At 44.1% G+C, this 25,057-nt stretch overlaps 1 protein-coding gene across 3 annotated transcripts in view; it reads right to left on the reverse strand.

Moving 5' to 3' along the window:
- SLF2 (SMC5/6 complex localization factor 2) overlaps positions 1-25,057 on the reverse strand; it is a 374,767-nt gene that overhangs the window by 75,277 nt on the left and 274,433 nt on the right. For all 3 annotated transcript variants that reach the window (XM_078643649.1, XM_078643650.1, XM_078643651.1), the window contains one exon: positions 6,563-6,694. In XM_078643649.1, the coding sequence (XP_078499775.1) occupies positions 6,563-6,694 (132 nt within the window). The remainder of the gene's footprint in view (positions 1-6,562; positions 6,695-25,057) is intronic.

Consider the following 25,057-nt stretch of genomic DNA (forward strand, 5'->3'; position numbering starts at 1 on the left):
AGGATCTTGTTCGCGCTATATAAAACTTTGAATAAATAAATAAAATAAATAAATAAAATCCCAGGGCACTCATGGGCGGGTGCTCCAACACGCCGGTACCACGTGTCACAATCAAGGCTCAGAACTTCGTTATATTTCCATCAACAAAGCAAAAGCACAACGTAGTGAGCGGTCAACGTTGTTTAATCCAGCAACAGCAAAGTGTGCACAGACGCGTTTCGGACGTCTAGTCCTTCGTCAGTGTTGATGGAAATATAACGAAGTTCTGAGCCTTGATATATATAATATATATATATATTTTTTTTTTAATATATTTATTCACTGAAAAAACCATAGGTTTCAGCCACGTTATAGTTAGGAATTAGCATTTAAAAAACCTTAGAAATTCACTTTAAAAACCATAGGTTTCACACATGTAATAGTTAGCTGGACATTTCACTCATATAAAACCATTGAAATTCCCCCGTTATAGTTAGTTCAGCTAACTATAACTCGCGCGCCCGCAATGCTAATGACGTCACATATTACATCACTCATGACATGGTCAGTGACATCACTCATGAGATTACTGATGACATCTCAAATGACATCACTGATGACATCATCCAGTGAATGTGTGTTTTTCTAAAATTTAAATATGTTTTATATATGTATATCTCAAGGTCGATGGAAGAATAAATGGGTACCGTATTTTCTGGCGTATAAGACGACTTTTTAACCCTTGAAAATCTTTTCAAAAGTTGGGGGTCGTCTTATACACCGGTGTCCTTTAATAAGAAAGCGAATATAGCCCAAACCCTATATTTTAAAAGGAAAAGTAGGGGGTCGTATGATACGCCCAGTCGTCTTATACGCCAGAAAATACGGTATATAAGTGTCTAAATAGAAGATTATTTTGTAAAATTGATTGTATAACTGACTGATTCATTGTACCTTAGTGAATACATGGGTTAGTGAGTAATGTTTAATTATGTAAATATCTGTATCAGTCTCACACTTTTTGAATAAGTGGCTACATGGGTTGGTGAGCAGCTAAATTAGTGTCTATATAGGTTATTAGTTGTTTTTTGAGTATCAGTATGTGTATCTGAGTGTCTGTATGGTTCGGTGGGGGATATTACTTTGCGCATAGATGCATGAATCAGTGACTCACTGTATGTGTTTTGAAGACAGCATGAGTGCAGGACTGTATGGGTGGACGAGTGTGTGTATAGGTGTGTTAGTGAGTGAATGACTGTCTCAATAGTGTGTTTATGAGTAAGTACATATGTTTTAATCTACTATATGTGAGTATTGGTGTATATAGGTGAGTATACATGAGAGTGAGAGATTGGAAGAGTTCCTGTATAACTAAGTATGTGTTTCTAAAAGTGACTGTTTAAGAGAGTAAGTATGTGTACGTTTCTGTATAAGTAAGTGTACTGGTGTGTGTATAGCTGTATATGGAAGTAAATGGATGTTTGATAGTGTATTCGCATGTGTGAGTATGTGTGTGAGTAACTATGTATGAGTGTAGGTGTGTAACAGGATGTATAGGTGTAAGAACATATGATGACTGAGTACATGTATGAGTGACTATATAGAACTGTTGGTGAATGAGTGGATGTAGATTTTGGAATTACTGAATAGGTTGTTCTAACTGCAATTGGTATCTCCATTGTTTTGAAAATTTTAGTTTCTATTTTTCAATTTGTGTGTGTCAAAGGTTATATTACGCTGAGAGGAGGTCTGCCACTCTTTCACAAGGATGATGCCATCAGTGATGTCATGAGTGATGTCATTTGAGATGTCATGAGTGATGTCATGAGTGATGTAATATGCTGCGAGGCCTCAGGGTAGATTATGCGCTATATAAATATAATTTTCATTTCATTCATTTCATATGTGACGTCATCAGCAGTGCATTACGGGCGCGCGAGTTATAGTTAGCTAAACTAACTATAACGGGGGAATTTCAATGGTTTTGTATGAGTGAAATGTCCAGCTAACTATAACATGTGTGAAACCTATGGTTTTTTCAGTGAATTTCTAAGGTTTTCTAAATGCTGATTCCCAACTATAACGTGGCTGAAACCTATGGTTTTTTTCAGTGAATTTCTAAGGTTTTTTAAATGATAATTTTTAAAATGTATTAATTGTTATATTTTGTTTGCACTAATTTACTACATTGTTTTAAAGTATTTATTTTTAGATATTTTATTTTTTAAATTACATTACATATTTTTAATATAAATTGAAAAAAAGTTTTAAAAAATATTGAAATTGTAATATTTTTATTTTTTATTTTATATTTTTTTAATTTATATATATATATTATATAGCAGGCAATGATATCCTATGGAAGGAAATTCAAGTTACTGGTAAGTACAGTTACATTTCAGGAACAGTAGTGAGCTGAAAGATGCAGCACTGAGGTATCTCCTGATAACAGGTGAGTAAATCGGAATTCGTAGTTCGGCTGATTTTAGAGGAATTTTTTTAACTTCCAAAACTCCACTAACCCTACTAGCCCACCAGGAACCTCCAGTATGCGCCAGGGGGCTGCATTGCAGAGAGGTGTAATGAGGGCATGCCCATTTTTACACCTCTCTGCCACGCAGCCCCCTGGCGTGTTAGCAGAGGGGGGGGGGACTAATTCTCCTTGCATACTGGTGGTCCTTGGGGGCCAACTAGCCCACCAGGAACCTCCAGTATGCGCCAGGGGGCTGCGTTGCACAGAGGTGTAATGAGGCCCGCCCCTTTTTACACCTCTCTGCAAGGCAGCCCCCTGGCGCGTTTGCAGAGGGGGAACTAATTGCCCTTGCATAATGGTGGTCCCTGGGGGCCAACTAGCCCAGCAGGAACCTCCAGTATGTGCCAGGGGGCTGCGTTGCAGAGAGGTGTTCTGAGGCCACGCCCTTTTTTACACCTCTCTGCAACGCAGCCCCTTGGCACGTTTACAGAGGGGGAACTAATTCCCCTTGCATATTGGGGGTCCCTGGGGGCAAACTAGCCCACCAGGAACCTCCAGAATGCACCAGGGGGCTGCGTTGCAGAGAGGTGTAAAAAGGGGCGTGGCCTCTTTACAGTCTCTGCAAGGCAGCCCCCTGGCATGGTAGCAGACGGGGAACTAATTCCCCTTGAATACTGGGGGTCCCTGGGGGCCAAGTAGCCCACCAGGAACCTCCAGTATGCGCCAGGGGGCTGTGTTGTAGAGAGGTGTAAAAAGGGGCGTGGCCTCTTTACACGTCTCTGCAAGGCAGCCCCCTGGCGCATATTGGAGGTTCCTGGTGGGCTACTTGGCCCCCAGGGACCCCCCAGTATTGAAGGGGAATTATTTTCCCCTCTCCGAACGTGCCAGGGGACGCGTTTGGAGATTGCTGCCTTAATGTTTTTTTGGGGGGATTGGCAGGGTAAGCGTACCCTGTGGTTATCCCGGGATTTAAAAAAATTTGCAACCTCCCCATTTTTTCCGGCGAAATCGGGGGATGGACAGCAGATGTTGGGAGGAGGAACGGAGATCCCTGGTGGGGGCGTAAAGTTTAATCTCTGACAAGATAAACGCAGGAGCTAAGCCTAGCTGGGCCTGAAAGACGAGGCAACCTACCTTAAATTGAGAGCGTTCATGGATGGGGAGCCAGTGTAGGGATTTCAGAAGGGGAGTAACATGGTGGGATTTGGAGAGGTTGTAAACCAAGTAAAAAGGGGTGTGGCCTCTTTACACGTCTCTATAAGGCAGCCCCCTGGCGCGTTTGCAGAGGGGGGGGGGGGGACTAATTTCCCTTCAATACTGGAGGTCCCTGGGGACCAACTAGCCCAACAGGAACCTCCAGTATGCGCCAGGGGGCTGCGTTGCAGAGAGGTGTAAAAAGGGGCGCGGCCTCTTTACACATCTCTGCAAGGCAGCCCCCTGGCGTGTTTGCAGAGGGGGAACTAATTCCCCTTGAATACTGAGGGTCCCTGGGGCCCAACTAGCCCACCAGGAACCTACGGTATGCGCCAGGGGGCTGCGTTGCACAGAGGTGTAATGAGGCCCTGCCCCTTTTTACACCTCTCTGCAAGGCAGCCCCCTGGCGCGTTTGCAGAGGGGGAACTAATTCCCCTTCCATAATGGGGTCCCTGGGGGCCAACTAGCCCACCAGGAACCTCCAGTATGCGCCAGGGGGCTGATTGCAGAGAGGTGTAATGAGGGCATGCCCCTTTTTACACCTATCTGCCACGCAGCCCCCTGGCGTGTTTGCAGAGGGGGGACTAATTTCCCTTGCATACTGGTGGTCCCTGGGGGCCAACTAGCCCACCAGGAACCTCCAGTATGCACCAGGGGGCTGCATTGCCGAGAGGTGTAATGAGGCCCGCCCCTTTTTACACCTCTCTGCAAGGCAGCCCCCTGGCGCGTTTACAGAGGGGGGGAACTAATTTCCCTTGCATACTGGGGGTCCCTAGGGGCCAACTAGCCCACCAGGAACCTCCAGTATGCGCCAGGGAGCTGCATTGCAGAGAGGTGTAATGAGGCCACGCCCCTTTTTACAACACTCTGCAAAACAGCTCCGTGGCGCTTACTGGAGGTACCTGGTGAGCTAGTTGGCCCCTAGGGGCCCCCAGTATTCAAGGGAAATTACTTCCCCCTCTGCAAACGCGCCAGGTGGTGCGTTTGCAGAGTGGTGCAGGGAGGGGGCAGGGCTTGAGGTGACAATTTGCACCACTCTGCAAACGCGCCCCCTTCCGCGTTTGTAGAGGGGGAACTAATTCCCCTTGAATACTGTGGGTCCCTGGGGACCAACTAGCCCACCAGGAACCTCCTGTATGCGCCAGGGGGCTGTGTTGCATAGAGGTGTCAAAAGCGGCGTGGCCTCTTTCCACGTCTCTGCAAGGCAGCCCCCTCCAATTATACATGAACTTTTTCTTCAGTAAAGATACAGTTTTGTTTTAACCAATTTGCCCACAAACTTGGCATAATATTCACTGAGACCTAAAAATGACCTCACCTTGTCTATATCTTTAGGGGCAGGTGTTCTTCAATTGCTTTTAAAGTCATGACCCTAGGTTCAATTCATTCACTAGATTTGTGACTGCCTAAATGATACTAGCAGTGTTGACTAAATTTACACTTATCCTTCTGGAGCGTTTACTCTCATTTCTTGATGACATCCACACAAACTTATCTCATCATGTTCGTCCTCATTCCTGCCATAGATGAGAAGGTAATCAAGGAAATATTATACGCCAAGCATTCACTGGAACGGAATTTCCATCAATCATTGAAAAACAGATGACACAGATGCAAGTCCAAATAGCATGCACACATACCGATCTGCTCCAGCAAGCATCACAAACGATGTAAGCTGCCTAGAATCCTTGCTCAATACCATCCAATGGTAAGCTGCAGACAAATCCAGGGATGTAAAGAATACTGACCCTTGTAATGAGATTAACATATCATTGATGTTGGGCAGAGTTTGGCAATCCATCCAAATGTTGGAGTTTAAATCACATAGATCTACACAGAACTTCAAGGAGTTGTCTGCTTTGCGTACCAAAACTACGGAAGATAACCATTCAGAACCCTCAATGTTCAATTCTCCCGGAGCACACAATTTGTCCAGTTCAGCTTTCAATTCCTTTCTCAATTCAAGTGGTACCATGTATTCCTTATGTACAACAAGTAACACATTCTCCTTCAAAATAATTGTATGTTGGATACCTCTTAAATTCCCAATTCATCAGAAAATATGCCAGTATGCAAACTAACCTGAATGCACTCCCTCACTTGACTAACACAAGTATAAACATTGCTGAACTATTTCTGCCTAGACGCAACCTGATCAGGCTGGTTCGGATCTAATACTATGTTGAAATAACCAGAATTTGTACCCCGTTTGACACAACCTTCAAATACCCAATTCAGCCTCAAACATTCCCAAAACTTCCACCCCTTTGACCCCATAACCAAAAGTCTATGCTCGACTGCTGGGGCTTAATACTAGGAGCTTACTAAACTCATCCTCACCTATCAACGTTATTGGGACCCAGAATCTGCCATCACCCTCGCTACCAACTCATTGATGGAGATCACAATAAGGTGGCTTTCTTTTCTTACACTTCACCATAGTTGTCGCCTCCACAACTTCCTCTGCAACTTCACCCTCAGACAAACTCTAAACAAAGTCACCATCGACATTGTCATCAAGCATTTTCAGCCATTGATCCAAACCTTTCCGATATAAACTGGACTTGCACAACCAAAAAGTGCCCCTTTTTTCCATACTTCAAAAAAGACACATTTATGGCCAACCAACTCCTGCTATTGCCCATATAAACCCTGCTTCTACAACAAAAACAAAATATCATTCTTACTCCGCACAGTCCTATCATGATCCATAGAGTCACGATATTGTGATTTGACACCATGTACTTTACCACATTGCTTTTCAAACTGTTTCGTTTCTAAAGGAGTCTGGATTCCTGAGCACCTACATTCTTATTCATTTCCTTCACACAAAATTCAGAATGCTCTACACTTCTAGCTAGAGTAAGTGCGGTTTCTTAATCTGGATCATTAGAATTAGAACACTCTATATTGTACCTCTTGCTCAGTCTTTGCATATACAAACTGCTCAGGAAAATCATTTTGGTGCTTGGCTATTTCTTCTGCCAACATTTTCTTTGTCAAAGTAGAAGGTTTCATCTGAATGATATACCGACACAGAAGTGACATCTGGAAAGAGAAACATACAAAAAAGCCAACCATTTAGTTTGGATTTCTCAAGAAACATTTGTGCACTAGAAAATGTAATTCCGATGCCCATGCGCACTAACACCGAGAGGAGGAGTCACCTATGACGACAAAGACTTCTCCAGAAGAAAAACAAAGTGCAATCATCCGAGCCCAACACCAGATGGCGATCTATTCATAAATGTACCATCTGCAGCCCATATGCCTCGAACATGTAATTCTGGATGCTTGTTGCTAGATGGTTTATGGTACAATGCTGGATCAGGTAGTTGTTTTTGAGTCATGCATACACTGAATAACAATGCCAAAAATAGGGACATCCTCATCTTGCCACCATGTAGTTCATAGTCTTGATCTGGAAGCTAAGGGCCCAATTTAAAGTTTGGCATACAGGGTACTCTGTTGCAAATTACAGAGCACCATGCTTGCCAAACCCTGGGTCTGCCCATTTCATTTAGAAACAGGCAGATGTTTAAGTATTCAGTCAACAGTGTCTCCATTGGCTCTGTAGACTAAATACTTCATCCGGCAGCCTGACGGAGGAGGGACTATCATAGGAAGGACATCATTACATCGATCAAACTTAAGGTAGATCGTGTAAGGACTCTTACTCTTGTCCGCCGTGACAGTTACAAAGCAATTACTTGGAGAACACTGCCAGGGGGTGGGTGGGTGTGTGTGTGTGTGTGTGTGTGTGTGGTTTGGGGGGGCATGTCTGCAGTTTTTTTTTTTTTTTCAAAAATAAACTTACACTTTGGGAGTTTAGTTTGGGGAGGGGGTAGTCAATAGTTTGGTGCATGTGCTCTAAAACTGAAGGTAGCTGTACACCAAATATTTAGGACATTGAAAGAAACTGCAGTGATGGTGCTTCCTTTCAATGTAGAGATGACCACAGGGTAGCGGTCATCTCTAATTTGGCAGGCTGAGTAGCATCAGGATGGTGGAGGTAAAGTCCGCCATCATCTGGATGGACACTACTCTGTCTGACAATCTGGGGCCCTATGTTTTGTGTGGCCAGCAGCACTTTTCCAAACATTCTCTAACACCAAATAATGAATTTGTAGAAACACCTGCCCTCATGGATGCTTATTAAGAATTGGCTGCGCTGAAAGGCTGTCAGCAAGCAACCCGTCAAACTCAAGTCTTTTCAGGCTGCTTATTTTTATCACGCATTTTGCTTTAGATGTGAAACCAGTTTAGTATGATAAACACATTGATCAAAGAGGTCTATGGGAAAGGTTACTTTGGTGTAACAATGGGTACAGAGGTGAACAAAGCTAGAAGCTTTGGAATATTTTCTGGAGTGAAACGGACGATCTAAGAGCGTCTTGTAGAAGCCTATGTTGTCAATGATACAAATGTACAACGCATGCATGATATTCTTTCATGTCAATGTTATAACATTTTGACTCATCAGTGAGCATCTTAATTCCCTCTAGCACTTTGAGAATACACTTATTTGATAAGGGAAGGCTGCAAGCCAGAATCTTCATACTTCAGTGATTAAACTCAAGCTGCAGGGTTAACTGTCCTCTTTAGGATCCTCAGTGACAGGTTTTAATACACGAACAAATAACACCCAGCTATTGGAAGTCTGTACCATACAACAGTATGTCAAGACAGAGATGACAAATATTCACATACTGCAGCTTTGAATCTGGATGAGATACAGAAAATACATTTGACTGTGGTGGAGATTGGCAGAGTAAGACATGAGAACTGAACGACAGAAAACAGACATTCATGAGTTGCTCCTTTCAGGGTCACAGAGTTAGTACCAGAAAAACATCTACGCTTACAGCAATATGTTGACCTACCAAACAAAAGCATGCCAAGTCGGTCCGATTTAATTCAAGAGCCAGACACAATGCTTAGTGTCCACCTTAAACCGGAATCGGGTATCAAACTCTAGAGCAGTGGTTCCCAACCTCTGGTCTGCGGACCCCCCAGGGTTCAGTGACCCATTCCCAGTGGGTACTGGGGCATCTGTTTTAAAAGCACTGCAAAGTTCCTTGTATAACCAGAAGTTTTCCGGCAACAATACGAGTGTCAAGATAACTCCAGTGATTAATGTACCTGCTGGAGAGAGATGGGAGTGTTGCCAAATGGCAGTTATGACTCATGTAAGGTAGCACAGATGGTTAATATGCCTGCTGCAATATATAATGACCAATGTGTTGTACACTGCACCATCTTTCTCCAAATTCTTTTTGAGGGGAGACTCCCTGCCACCCCCCTTTGTGGTGGTCAGGCTTGCTCGCTGTACTCGCTTTGCACCATACAGGGGGTGGTCAAACAATATTTGCGAGGCTGTTCCCACGCCTCATACCGCAAAATAAAACCAAACAATAAAAAGTTAGACGCAGAGATGCAGCACCAACCTTCCCATTAAAATCTTTTGATTTTTGCATATTTATTTTCAATATCAAATAATAAATTCTTTAGTAATTATAGTATTTGGTGTGTACTTGTAAGTGTACTTTTGCTGGGGGGGCGGGGTGGTACCCGGCTTCCAGTAGGGACTCATAGGTGGTACTCAAAAGTCAAAGGTTGGGAACCACTGCTCTAGAGTATTCATAGCAGCACTGGCAATCACAAAGCCTCTTCATAAAGAGTATCTTAAGGTAAATCAAGAAATCTGTTGCTTACATGTAATTATGGTTTTGCAGCATGAAGTTCTAGATTCACAAGCTGTGCATATTTCTGCCATCTAATGGTTGGGTTCAAATGCACACCAACATGGATGTAGCCTGAGTTTGAAGTCAACAGTAAGCCCAAAATGCCCAATCAACTGTCTGCCATTCTAGATTATTTTTGTTGTTCCTGATCTAGAAGATCAAGCTAAAAACACATATTTGCAGGTAGCTGGTTTCTTTTGCGGTGTGAAGTCTCTTCTAGATTCACATGGTGAGCATAGATTAGATCTCAATGTTCCATCTACCTGTGCAGGGGAGTTTCAAGAGAACAATGGTTTCAGTACTTTCCTACCTCCATCTTCTTGTGGGTGTTAATGTCTACACAATAGCGTCTTGTGAAAGTGTGCATTGAAGATTGATAAATATGACATCCTTGGTGTAGTATTACCTCAAACGCTTTGCCTTCAATTCTCCTGTTTGCTAGATGTGTTTTTTTATTGGCTTTAGTACTATGTGCACTCTACCATTGCTAACCAGTTCTAAAGTGCTTGTGTTCCCTCCCTAAAACATGGCAAAATTGGCCTTCACTTGATTGACACATCTAATTTATTTATAGGTGCCTAGAATATGGTACTACATGTACCCAGGTCCTGTAAATTAAATACTTCCATTGGGCCTGCAGCACTCATTGTGCCACCCACAAAAAAATAATTTTAAAACAGGTCTCAAGCCTACCATTGCAGACTGTAACACAGTTTTAAATTGTCATTTCGAACTGGCATAATAAACTTTTTGCGAGGCCTGAAACGTCCTTCTTATTTCATACAAGTCATCCCAAAGGTAGGCCCTAAAGGCTCATAGGGCAGGGTGCACTGTTTTTTAAAAGAGTAGGACATGTGCACTTAAGTTTTACATGTCCTGGTAGTGAACAACTCCTAAAGTTGTTTTTTCACTACTGTAAGGCCTATCACTTCCATTGGCTAACACAATGTTAACTTATTTCATTTAAGTGCTAACTTTTGACAGGGGAGCAGGTAGAGATGACATATTTAGATTCAAATTAATTGACATTTAAAATACTCCAAGTTGGATTTTAAGTCATAATTTTGGAAATGCCACATTTAGTAAGTTATTCAAAAGGGGATGATGGACGGAGCGTTTGAGCAAATCAAACACTCACCCCCAGTCAACTGATCTGGGTTTAATCCATCACCATTCTTTAGCCCACTTAGCCACCCCAGTTTAGACATGGCCATATGCAAATCAGTCTGACCCTGTGCCTCATGGGAACAGTCCAGCCCGAACTGCCAAGCCATGTCTTCCCTGGACCGGAAACAAGCATCCTGGGACAGGTTTCGGATTCATAATCCTCATCAGCCAGGCTATCTTGAATCCAGTGAGCATACCCTGCCACACTTAGGGCGAACAAAGCGATACAAAAGGGGAGGATGGACGGAGCGTTTGAGCAAATCAAACACTCATCCCCAGTTGACTGGGGGTGAGTGTTTGATTTGCTCAAACGCTCCGTCCATTATCCCCTTTTGTATCGCTTTGTTCGCCCTAAGTTGGCAGGGTATGCTCAGACGTGAGTCCCTTGCTCACTTGGCCACTGGATTCAAGATAGCCTGGCTGATGAGGATTATGAATCCAAAACCAGTCCCAGGATGCTTGTTTCTGGTCCAGGGAAGACATGGCTTGGCAGTTCGGGCTGGCCTGTTTCCATGAGGCACAGGGTCAGACTGATTTGCATATGGCCATGTCTGAACTGGGGTGGCTGAGTGGGCTAAAGAATGGTGATGGATTAAACCCAGATCAGTTGACTGGGGGTGAGTGTTTGATGTGCTCAAACTCTCTGTCCATTATCCCCTTTTGTAACATTTAATAAGTTGGCAGTTTCTTGGCCTAACCATTTGTGCCTTCTGCCAGTGTCCTGTGTTCCATGACTTTAAATGGCTCTGCTGTTGGGCTTTTTTGTATTCACCCAACAGACAGTGAGACACAGGGGAACTAGGTGTGAGAAGAATGGGCCATCCTACAAGGGTGGCTAGGGGCCACTCTTCTTTCCTGCCCCATTTACACTTTAAAGCGCTTTTTCCCACCACACACAAAGAACCACAACACTAGATGTTTACCCCAGAACTCTTGGAGCCTTGCCGGGGAAAGGGAAGAACTTTTACAGAACCAGATAAGGGAGAGGGACAAGGTGCACCCCCCCCCCCCCCCACACAAATAAAAATAAAAAACTTGAATGGACTTTAAATCCCAGAATACATCCCGGAAAGAGACGCTGGGTCTGAGTCCTCTTTTGACGTTATGTGCCATCTCCAATGGGATTGAACTTACCTGTTAAAAGCCATCACGACAGGCTGTGCCATTTTTTGATACACAAGCAGATGAAGGCAGAGCGCTGAAACGTGTCCTTGTAAATCAACCATCTTCAAAGGGCCCCGTGAGTGCAGTATGTTTCTTATGGGAAGTGGAGCTTTGATAGATATTATATATATTTATAAAATATAGTATATGTTTTTAAAATCTTTATTTGAATGAATTTGCTATTGTTTTTTTAAATATACCAACATTATATATATATATATATATATATATATATATATATATATATATATATATATATATATATATATATATATATATATATATATATATATATGTACATACACTGAAAAAAAAAGGTTACAGGGACGTATTCCATGAGTGGTGCAATATGTGAGGTCATAAGCAGTGCATTTTGGGGGCGTAAGTTATAGTTAGCTCCAGTAACTAACTGCTGAATTTTACCAGTTCTGTAGCAGTGAAATCTGAGCCTAACTATAACGTCCCTGTAACATTTGTTTTTTTCAGTGAATTTCTATGAATGTTCAACCAATAGTCACGTTTGCAGAGTGGCGGAAAAAAGGGGTGGGGCCTCCGAGCACCTCAGAAATCCTGCTGTCGGACTTACTGGAGGTAACAGGAGGGCTTCTGGCACCTCCAAGAACCGTCAGCATCCAATAGGACTTTATCTCTCCTAACAAGGAGTGCGCAAGGAGGCGCCTTTGCAAAATGGTGGAGTAAGGGGGCATGGCCTCCAAACACCTCTCAGCAATCCCGCTGTGTTTGACTTACTGGAAATAAATGGAGGTCTAGTTAGCACCAAAGGAGCCTCGGCATCCGAGGGGACTTCATTTCCCAACCAGCAGTCCACCACAAGTCGCGTTCGCAGAATGGTGTAGGAGGGGGCAGGGATGTGTCATTCTAATAGCCAGACACCCAGGACATATTGTTTGAGGTCAAGGGCAATAGGTTTTAATGTGTATTTTGTTCTTGGGACAAGTAGGCCCAACCCACTACGGCACAAACTTTTTGGCTGCCAGGTTACAGTAGCACATTATGGATCAGTGAAAAACATTGTCTGCAGTTAAGGTAATATTTGTGTCCATGTGTTAATGCTGTTCAAACCTGTATTTATGGTTCATTAATGCAAAGCCTTTATTAATAGGGTGAGTGAACTAAGTAAAATGTTGTAAGCTCAGACAGCACCACTGACAGTGGTTCAGTATAAAAATGTGTACACATGTTTTCAAAGTTTCGCAATATGAAGCTATGTATAATGCTCCCAGAATGCGCTCTGATTTGATGCAAATATTTGCAGAAGCTTCAAAACAAGCTTGAGGAGTCTTTGCTTTCAAAATATAATGTTCACAAAAATATGCAAGTAGGAAAAAAAACATTTGGCTAAACTACTGTAAGATTTTGTATACCATTTCTTTGCAACATCATTTAGTAAAATGTGTTGATGTATGCTAGCATTTCCCAAATGTATTCATAACGGAAAATCAGTGTAACCAGTTCCAATAAGATTATGGGAAACAAAGATAATAAGCAGTGGCAAAGGCAGCAGGTCTGAAATTGATGGTCAGCTGTTTGGTTTTGTTAATGTGTGACTTGTTTTGGCAAGGTTTTTTGTAAAACCTTATTGGTGTGGGAGATGCCGGGCCCTCACCATTATAAAAAACATTGGCCAAAGCAAAAATTGTTTTGGGTTTAAAAAGCACACATTGCCACAGTAGTTCCTTGCACTGAACAAAACTACTTTGTGCGCTGATATGCTCCTTATGAAAGAGCAGACCCGCTATCTGGGCCGTTTCCGGCCCAGGTGACCCTATCCCCAGGTGGCTGGCCCCTTTTAAAAATTTTACATTGAAGGCAGGGGGGCCCGCGCACTGCCTCCCTGGCTGATTTCAGCTCTGGAGATCCCATTCCTCAGCTTCTAGTGTGGGTGCCCAAGTCCAACCCAGGGCGCGTGTGTGCGTGTGTGCGTGTGTGTGTGTGTGTGTGTGTGTGTGTGTGTGTGTACATATACACAAACATATATACATACATATACACACACATATACACAGATATATTATATTGGTATATTTTAAAACAGATAATTCAAACAGATAATTAATATATATATATTTTTTTCAAGTTTTATATTATAAGTGTGTATATAAATATATCCATATGTGTGTGTTTAGTTGAGTATTTATTTATATCTATCTTTAAATAGTATTTAAATATTTAATTTACATTATATTAATGTTATATTAACATATTTAGGGCCTGATTACGAGTTTTGCGGTGCAGCGCAGAGACTGCCCCGCCCCTCCACTGCACCGCCAAACCTGGCCGGGCCACCTGCCATATTACACGCGTTTCCCGTATGTGGCAGGCTTTTTCTTAATGTTCCCAAGGTGGTGCCTCTGAAAATGGGCATCGCAATGGGAACGCCAAAAATCAGTTCCTGCAAGGCAGGGACTGTAAAGTCCATGCCGCCCATTATCTGGGGTGCATGCACACAGGGGGGCACAAGTTTTGCACCCCATGGCCCGAGACACAAGTGGGCACTGTAGAGCCCCCTTTGCTTCCTCTCTGCCACGGTTTTCAAGGAGGAGGAACTGCCATAAAAACCGTGGCGGAGAGGAAACTTGTAATATGCTTGGGGGGACTGCCGCAGTCCCGCCACGAATGTGTTATGTTATGTTATTAGTGGTTTTGTAGCATGCTCAATTACTCAGGAGTATCCTGGCGCGTAGAAATGCAGTTAGACAGGAGAGAGCTGGAATAGTTACAATGACAGTTAAAAAAGGTGGGTTTTAAGGGATTTTTAAAAAAGATTGAAATCCTGAGTAGCGCGAAGCGCCGGTGGAAGAGTGTTACAGGCTGTGGCCTCCTTAACGGTGATAGACTGGCCACCAACGCGGGTACGTTTAAAGCGGGGAACAACCAACAGATGTTGGGAGGTTGATCGTAGTGGCCGCGTGGGTAAGTACCAGGCAAAGCGCTTCATCAAGTACGCCGGCCCTTGATCGTGGATGGCTCTATGAGCAAAAGTAAGGGATTTAAACACAACCCTCTGTGTGACAAGGAGCCAATGTAAACTGCGCAGGTGTTGATGGACGCTAGACTGCCGTGAGATGTTAAAGAGGAGTCTGGCCGCCGAGTTTTGTATGATTTGAAGGCGGTTGGTAAGGTAGGCAGGAATGCCAGAGAACAGGGCGTTGGCGTAATCGAGGCGAGAAAGGTTGAGCGCCCTTGCCACTGTCTCTTTGGATGTCCTTGGCAACAGGGAAAATAACCTACAGAGAGCTTTCAGAGTGCCAAAGCACCCGCAGGTGATCTTTTTAATGTGCTCATCAAATATTAGGTTTTCCCCAAACCAGACTCCCAGGTTTTTAGCTGGTTTGCCAACAGTACTGGGGAATGGGACATCAGGCGGCCATAAGCATTCTCTAAAATTAGGTGGACACTGCCCATAGAGAAGTATTTCAGATTTATTTTCGTTGCATTTTAGTTGTGCCAGAGCGAGCCAGGTAAAGACTGAGGAGAGGCAGGTCTGGACCGAGGAAGTGTACAGATCCGTGCCCGGCCAGGTGAACAACAGCTGCGTGTCGTCAGCGTAGGCAATTATTTTTGCCCCCAATTCTTCAGCCAAGAAAATCAGGGGGGTCAAATAGATGTTGAACAACAGTGGATTTAATGTAGACCCCTGTGGTACCCCGGTAGAAAGCAACTTGGCCGAAGAAGCATAGGGGGGCATCCACACCTGCTGAGTCCGGTTGGTCAGGAATGAGGTCAGCCATTCTAATGCGGAACCAGCAAAACTAATGGATGCCAACCAGGAAATCAGCAGCTGATGGGGCACCGTATCTAAAGCAGCAGAGAGGTCTAACATAATCAGAACCGCTCTGCCGCCGGCGTCCAGGAACTCCGATAGCCTCAGAGATTTCACCAGTGCGGACTCCGTGCTGTAGGCAGCACGAAACCCGGATTGAGCAGGATGGAGAGCATGGGAGTCTTCCACGAAGGTATCCAGCTGACAGAATGCAATTTTCTCAGATATTTTGGCCAACACTGGAAGCAGAGAAATAGGGCGATAGTTGGCTAGGACATCCGAGTTTACTCCTGACTTTTTGAGAAGCGGCAGGAGTTTGGCCTGTTTCCAACTGTCGGGGACCTTAGCTGTCCTGAACGAGAGGCTAATAATCTCTACGACCTTGGAGTAGACCACCTCCGCCACACCCCCTAGGACGCGGGCCGGACAAGGGTCAGTGGGGGACCCAGACTTCATGGATTTGAGGACAGCTAAAGTAGCTGCCTCTGTAGGAGAAGAAAATGCAATAAAAGCATGAGAAAGAGGGGGAGAGGAGCGGGAGAGAGTCATGACCTGGTTACTCTGATCCTGACAAATGGTGCGTAGGCTGTCCTGAATCCCAACAATTTTGTCTATAAAAAAAAAAAAAGAGGACAGATCCTCACACCATTGTGCGGAAGAGGTAACCGATGGTTGTTCGGCACAGGGGGAAAGAAAGCTTTTTACAATAGAAAAGATTTCCTTGATGTTATTATTGGCCCTTGAAATCTTGCCTGCATAGTATTCGCTCTTAGCCGATCTTATGGCAGCATAATATACCCTCTGAGCCGCAAATAGAGCCCCCTTAGCAGTAGAGCAATAAGCGCGTCTCCAACATCTCTCCAGCTTTTTGAAATTAAGCTTCAGTTCTTTCAGGGCATGTGAAAACTAGGGCTTGGAGGGTGTAGAGAGCTTATTTGAGCCAGTGCCCTGTTTAACAGAGGCCTTCACCCCGAGCAGATCCAGGTGTCAAACTGCTGCACAGCAGCGGAGAGCTCGGAGCCAAGCACTGGACGGCTCTGCTGAAGAGCGTTGGTCAAGGCCGACAGGTTAATCTTCTGGTGGTAGGTGTTAGGCAGGATGGAGCAGGGAGATTTAGCTAGAGGCCAAGAAAACATAATTAGCCTATGGTCCGACCAAGAAAGAACTTCGAGGTCGGATATTGTTAAATCAAATTTAGAGCAAATTAAGTCCAAAAGGTGGCCACCCGAGTGCGTAGGCAGTTTTACCCACTGGGACAGCTGGACTAAATTAAGGGATTCCAACAAGCTTAGTGAGTCCAGCGACTCACTCACATCTACATGAATGTTGAAATCCCCCAGAAGGAGAAACGTTGTGAACCTCAAGGCCCGGGGTACGATCACATCCTCCAGCGCCTTAAATAAGGGTCCAGAAGGGCCTGGGGGGCGGTAAATCAGTGTGTCACCCATCGTGAAATGGGGTGAGAGAACAAGGGAGAAATGAAGAACCTCCCCGTCTCCCAGTTCACTGGAAGTCTCACTGTGAAAACTAAAGTCAACTGCCACCCCCCGCTACGCGGTCAGCCCTAATGATTTTGAAGCCTCTCGGGATGGCATGTTCAACCACAGGGGCGCAGGAGCTGTTTAACCACGTCTCTGTAATGAACAAAATGTCAAGATTGCCATCAGACAGCAACTTAAAGATGTCAGTAGCGTATTTGACCATAGAGCGAGCGTTTATTAGGGATGCAGTTATTATATTTTTGGTGTTGATTATAGAGGCGGGAGCGATCAAAGTTGGTGGGAGGGCAAAGTTGCACAAAGGACAGATTTTATGGGAGCGATCGGAGACCACCCACGACTGAGTGCCTTTACAAATGGCGTTATTGAGAGCCATTAGCTCCTTCTGGGAGTACCTCTTTAGATCAGCCACTGGAAGAGAAGTAAAATGGGCAGCTTGGTGGCGCTAGGCGCGCGGACAGGCGCAGACGGGCTAACCTTTGGCTTTCCTTCGGAGCACCAGCGGCGCGCCCGCTGAGCGTCCGAAAAGGCATGCGCATTTTATATGTGTACCTCCCTCCCCCAGCTAGAGCGCTGCCACTAGCCCAGCCGGGGTCCGGGACTACACCAAAGATGGCCGCCCGCCCTCCACACAATCGGCACAGCAAGCCACGGTGGAACGGGGCAGGGAAGGCACACCTCCGCACCCTGGAGTGAAGCCAACAGGTATGCAATACTCAAAACAGAATTAAAATGATGAAATTCAGCGTGAGCGCTTCAGCACAAGAAATCAGTTTCAGCAGCGATTTAAAAGGGAATAACACAATAGAGCATACTTTTAAAAAATAATGCCACTGCAAGTCCAAGCTGACCGAGTAGGAGCTGCCACCAACCTACTCTGGCCTCTACACCGCCGCCAAGAAACGGCTGTTCCCTGGCAGCTGCGGCGAAGCAATGGTGATCTGACCACCTTAATTGTAATAGGGCAGTCGGAAGACAGTCAGAGCCATTCATAATCGAGCCCTTAATAGTAACTGTTTTTAAATGTATATCTGTGTGTGTATATATATATATATATATACACATATATATATATACACACACACACGTCATTTTGTTTGTGCAGGATTGCGCATGTAAATCGGAGTACCTGGATATATATATATATATACATACATACATACATATATGTACTTATACACACACACACACACAATATTTTTGTACTTACCATTATATGTATAGAAAAACGATATTTTTGTGATCGATATTATTGACACGATATGTTTGTATCACAATATGTTTGGTTTCGATATTATGTCAGAGAACCATCTAAACATCTTTGTTCCCTCTGACATACAAGAAAGTTTGTGTTTCTTCTTGCATCATATTAGACATCTTTGCCAGTATACAGTGTAGCACTTCTTCGTGGATGGCCTAAGCAGATCTGTAATAATGCTCAATGTTTTAGCTGGTAGCTTTAGATGACCAAATGCAGATATCACCGGAACACAGGCATTCTAATGCTATTCTCCTGAGATGGGTAAAAACCTTCCATCTTTACATTCAGTGTTTTCTTTATGTATTGAATTCTTGAGTAAAGACCCTGTGGTTTCTGCATGGTGTGCGAGTAACTTGACTGGCGCTGCCACCGTGGGTCACTAGAAACAGTCATGTTGGATGCTCTGAACTTATCCAGTGCGATGGAAATCAATGATACTGGATGGAAACTGTAAGCAAACAGCTTGTAAGTTTATGAACGGCACATTCTCTGGGTACTGCTGCTGATAATGCTTCATTGTGAAGGAATGACATTTTGCATTTTCTGCTGTTGTGTACAGATTTATCTGTAGTGTTCCCCACTTCTGAAAAAAAATCATTTATCTGGTCTTGTTCTAGTTCTCATACGTAGGAAATGTTTTTTTGCCGAGTTTGTCAGTGTTTCCTAAACCTGGGATGTAAAATGCTAAAACCGGAAGGTTTCTTATCATTGTCCATTTTAAGATGTACTGCTAGAGGGAGTAGGATACTGGTCCCCAATCTGTCTTTAGGTAAAACATGGCATTCTATTGGAATCTGTACTCCCATACCTTGAATTCGGCTCTGAAACCTTCAGTACCAGAAAAGGGCATTTAGCTCCAAGTAGTGCTAGATTTCCTTTCTGGTAATCACAGACCTTTTACTTTGAGCTAGCCCATGTGTGTCCTCACTCCCCACCCAGCCCAAAATGTGACGCATCGTTATGATGGCTTGGGGTAGAGGGGTGGAGAATTTCCTTCCCTTCGACATGCTCTCCTTGTTCCATCACTTTAAATCCTGTTGACCTTGACTGTAACAACCACTAGATCCTCGATGTTGGATGCCGTCGGTTGTTCTCCTACCATCTGTACTGTATGTACCTTATTTGTGATGTATACTGTGTTTTAGGAGTGGAAGACTATCAGTATTTTTAAACACTCCCTTTAGACTCCTTGTAATTCTGATGAAGGACATTGCCACACAGGTGCTGTTCAGGCTTTGCAAGCGTTTCTCCACGTTGGTAAAGTACAGGGGTGGACAGAACGTGGCACTTTAAAGACTGCCTAAGAGGGAATGGGGACACCACCTTAGGTAGGAAAGTTACCTTTGCTTGCAGTACAAGCTTATCAGAAAAGCATGTGAAAAATGGACGAACACTCAAAGTATGCAGCTCAATAGCATGACCAGCTGAAGTTACAGCGATCTAAAACAAGGTCTTCAACGTAAAGACCTTCAACTGGCAATTATGTAGGCAGGTCAAACGGTGCACCCATTAAGAAAGTCTAGTTTAAGTTCCATTGCAGCATGAGAAAAGGGACTGGCGGAAATAAGTTAGGCAAACCCATTAATAATCTGGCAACCTACGGCGACCAGAGTGCAGAAGGTTGGTCTGGGAAACATAACAAATATGACAAGGCTGCAATATATCCCTGTGGCTATTGAGCAACCATGAGGGCCACCCATAGCACGAATGGGCGGATTTAAGCCAAAGTTGCTCTCAAAGGGTCAGGGAATCGGACTCACACTAGACTATACTTTAATTGCAGAATAGACCAACTTAGTAATGAGGAGACAGGCTACCAAGATCACGCTGATCACTGCTGGTGGGCTCTGAAAATAACTTTGATTGCTTCAATCAATCTCCATTCATGAACCGTTGAGGATTGGGGTGTAGGATCCCTGATTAAGGAAAAAGGTCCACTGAGTGGAAGGCTGAGGGGAGCACTCTGGTAGAGGTGCAGGGTGTCTGTGAACCACACCCATCTCTGCCAGTCCAGGGCAATAAGAAAAGCTTGACCCTGGTCCTCCCAAATCTGCCTCAGAACCTGAGGAATCAAGGGTATGGGAGAAAAAGGCTAATCAAGCATAATCTTCTACTCCACCTGAAAGCATTCGCCAAAGTTCTTTACATAGGATGCTGGAGGCACAACACATCAGGCAATGGGCATTGCTGTGAGTGGCAAACAGATCCACTACAGGCATGCTGCACAGGATAAAGATGTCAGAACCATTTTATGAATGGAAATACCACACTTGTCTGTCATCACTGTGGCCCACAGGGGGAAGGCTGCGGTGGGAGACAACAGAAGAACCTTCCTCAAGACTCCTCTGATCTCTAATAGTTCACTGCAGCATCCCTGCCAGATCTCCCTAATGTTGGAACCACTGCCTGCGGAAGCATGCATACATGTGTGATTGGGAGGATTCAAGAAGCCAACCCACCAAGTAGACGCAAGACTGTCAGGATTGAAACCCGAGCTCCCAGCCGCAACATTGGAATCACATTCTGAATGTCCCAGATGCTATAAGGAGGAAAAGCTCAGAGCAAGCACCATAGTTATGAACAGGAGGCTGTGAGAAGGCTTGGGTACTTTGATTGAAAACCTCAATTTGAACAGCAGTGAAGCTGTCAACTTCATGTGGTGAGACACCATTAACGGTAAACCAACTTTAGGCAGCCAGTCATCCAGGTATGGCAACACCACGACCTACAACCTCTTGAGATGGGTCATGACCAAGACAATCACCTTGGTTAAGAATCAAGGTGCCACAATCAATCAAAAAGGAAGTAGAATTAGAAAGCACTAGAACTTACCATAAAAAGGAGGGACTCTGGGTGACTTCAGGATCGGTATATGAAAGTATGAATGCAGAAGGTCGAAGGACACCATACAATCTTTGGTTTCCAGCACTGGCAAAACCTGAGCTAGGGACAGCATCCTCAACTCCTTCTTGTGCAGGTACCAGTTCAGGATCCCGAGCTCTAGCATTGGGCAAAGTCAGTCTTGGAAACCAGGAAGTACCAAGAGTAGCCCCCTCCGCCCAATTTTCTGCTTTGGCACCAACTCCACTGCTCTCTTCTGCAGAGCTGTCACTACTCCCTTCTGCAGGATCTGAAGTTGGCCTCTTGGAGAAAAGGTGTGTTGGGTGAAGTGGTGTAGTGCTGCTGGTGGAAGGGCTGGGTATACCAATTTTCTATGATTTGTAGAACCCATTAGTTCATTGCAATGCACGCTTGTAAAAATGCAATGCACGCTTGTAAAAATAAAAAAATGAAAGTGTACCCACCCTCCCACTGGCATCACGTACTCCCTAACAGAGGAACTACTAAGGCTTCTCTGGTGGAGCAAAGCAGGAAAGGCAGAACGGTGAACCTGTTGGCAGCCTTTCTTCCCTCTCAGTCTATACTAGCGGACCAGGGAGCCTGTTGCTGCTTAGAGCCCAGTGTAGATCATCTTTCTCTGGAATGAAAACCTCTCCTAAAGACAAGCGGCAAACCTATGTAATCTACTAAAGCCTTAAAGATCTGGTTGTTGCTCTGCCTTCCTTGAAGCGTTCAAGAGCTGCATCTATTTGAAAATAATCCGCTCCACATCAAGCAGCAAATCCATTAAAGTATTTTGCACATCCAACGAGAAACTGGACAAGCTCCTAGTAATAAAGTCTGCTGTGTCTAGGCCTGTGCTGATGATGTGACGGGAAGAATCCTTGCCATCAGGGAGAACTTCTGCACAATTGCACCATGTGTCATTCTGAATAGGCCAGTTGATTGTTCCATCATATTTTTGACTCTGGTTCAATGATGTAATTCATAGAAGGGGGCAACTTCCCGGGACAGCTGGACGGTGTACTCCTGGTTCAATATATGTAATGGGACGATGACGATATTTTGTTTTGATTATGCCAATATGACTGTATTATGCTATGCACCAATGCATTCTTGTTACAAATAAAAACAGTTAAAAAAAATGTCCCAGTAAGTTAGGGGCCACCTGCTGGTCCCAAAGGTCTTGGGAGTAGCATCTCAAAATTCAAGTGGAATCCGATAAGCACAATACTAACCTACCTGATGAAGAAGGTTTATCCAATGGCTTCATCCTAAATCTGTAAACTCCTTGTTAAGGGGCAGGTAGGAAATGCTCTGGGCTACAATTTTGTAGTGGAGAAGGCTTGAACCACCAAGCTCTCCGGAGAGAGATGCAAGGATAAGATGGCAGGATCTCCTGGGGTAGGTCTATTTTTTTGTGCTATTGTCTGTTTGATGAAGATGGCTTTGAGCATGGATCCTTAATTGCCTTAATAAAGGTCTAATTTTAGGGGAACAGGGGCTTCACTGTTAGACAAGATGTGTGGCTGTTATTCCACATTTCAGTTTTGTTAACCTCTGCATGAAAACTAGACATCTCTGTAGGTTTTGGTGCTGGGACTGGGTCAATCTTGATGTCAGGTTCAACATCCTTCCCAGTGGTATTCTGAAGAGCAAACAAATCCAAAGCATTGGAAAAAAGCAAGGAGTCCGTGTCAGCTTAATCTCCTTGGCTATCTGAGGTCTGTTGGTTGGAGTCTGATCCAAAGAGATCATGAATAACATCTAAATATTGTTTGTGGTTATCAGCTCCTTCACCCTGGTATTGTCCTTCTTCTAAAAGGGCCCTGGGCCTCTCTTTGAGACCTTACCCTTTTCTCCAGGTATCCATGAAGAGGGCGGGTAGAAGTAGTGGCCGGAGGAACACAGGTAGTGATAGTGGTGCAACAGATAGGGCAGGAGCCAGTGTTGGCATCTGAGTGGGCGGCTCTAACAAGAGGCCTGGCAAAGGGCTGAAGCCAGGTGGTTCTGGGGGTGAACCGCATATTGCCGAAGGTGGGGCTCTAAATGGAGTATCAATGAGTCTCAAAGGCCAAAAAAGCATATCAGAGTGGAGTGACACTCTCCAGAACATATTGAACATGGCCTGGAGAAAGAATACCAGATCGACACCGGCCACTAGGATCTCTGGGTATGGCAGTATCAACCTAGGCACTGGAGGAAGAGGTGTCAGTACCTGGCCTCGGGGAAATGGTAAATCCTGAGACAATGCTACTAATTCTGGCTCAAGAGAAGAGGGTGCTAGAGTAGAAGTCTTCAGAGAAAAACTCTAGATTTTGTTCTCCTGAGGAAAGAGGAGTGCTGCTTCTACTTCTGATGGTGTCTATTCTTTCCCCTCAAATACCTTTAAAAAGGGTAGGAACAAAAAGGTAACCTGGGCCTTGTACCCGCTCTTGACATACACGGTCTCTGACCCCCTACGGTCAATTCTGGCGCAGGCCATAATATAAGGCTTGGACTCACACAGGGGCAGAGGTTGTACAATGAGGTAGCCAAAACACCACAGTCATCTTGTGGGTCTGTGATTACATGGGTCTATCAAGCCATAAACCATGTCATGTTTGGTTGGGCCCCGTCTCTTGTATTGCATCAGAATAACTTGGAGAGCAAAAATGTCTTCACCTCATAGTGAAGGAGAGAAGCTGCAAGCAAGGTGAAATGTGCGGAAAAACTGAACATAATGTCAAGGAGCCAGGATGGGTGCTATATGGCTCCAGTGACATCACTGCAACCACATTTGTGGAAAGCAATGTCAAAGGTTTCCAGATCCAAACTGATGCCCAAAGTATTCAAATGTGAGGAATCTGCAGAAGGAAACAGATTGTAATGTTGACGTCTTCCTAACAACTAAAGGAAAAAATCTGCAATGAGATGCTCTACACACAAAGTCACTTCGCCACAGGATGGGCAGGTAAGGATCCCAAGGTGCATATAAGTCTAATTTTCAAAATCATCTCATTTTACATAGCATTTACTACCCATAACAATTTAGCTTTTGGCACAACAGGAACCCTCAAAGTGGAAATCCGTGGATTTGAAAAAGTAGATTTTGTCTGTATGCTTAACCTGTGAGATCAAGAACTATTGAGACACGTATACCCTTATCATTCACAACATATGCAATGGTGCCCTGTCATGGGGAGTATTTATTCTTCCCTTTATGGATGCACTCTGTTCGTTCAGGTTGATTCTACTAGATAAAGCCTACATGTCTGTGACCTGCATGGTGCCACTGGGGCATCCATCTTGTAGACCACCTAGGAGCTGCTAAGGTTCACGACACGGTACACAACCATCTTCAGTCCACAACTTTCTGTTTTAAAGAATCACTGCTGGTTATCACTTGTGTGCAGGGCATCTCAGAGTTAAGGGACTGTGTGTCCTATCACTAAATCAAAATGTATATATATTTAAAACTCTGGGCATGTAGTTCGTGGCTGGATACCAAAGCTTTCTTCTAGACTCCACTTTCAGTTTTTTTCTCCATATTCCTTACCTGTTTCAATGTTGTTCCCATTAATTCCCTCTCAAATCAAGCATTATCTAAAGCCTTCCTATTTTAACTCTGCCAACCAGGTCTTAGTAATATATGCACTGCAAGCATTAATATTCTTTTAACTGACTTGCTTTCTTTTATAGCAGCTGTCCTACATATACCTACTATAGGATGTTCACAAATTTCATCAGATTTTATTTGTCTAATGCTGAGAAATCCTTGGCTACCTGCGATCTGTTTTTTGTCACTACCACTGTCTTTCTGTAAGGCTTTTAAATCATTAAAAAAAGCAATCTGAAAATGATTGTTGATGCTCTAATGAACACAGTTTTTTCAGGTCTTTAATTCAGTTGTTTACTACTGTTCCCATTTTAGTTACTGGTGTCCTTAATCATAATCTATGGGACTCCTGG

The sequence above is a fragment of the Lissotriton helveticus genome, chromosome 5_1, assembly GCF_964261635.1.
Source record: "Lissotriton helveticus chromosome 5_1, aLisHel1.1, whole genome shotgun sequence".
Taxonomy (NCBI): Eukaryota; Metazoa; Chordata; class Amphibia; order Caudata; family Salamandridae; genus Lissotriton; species Lissotriton helveticus.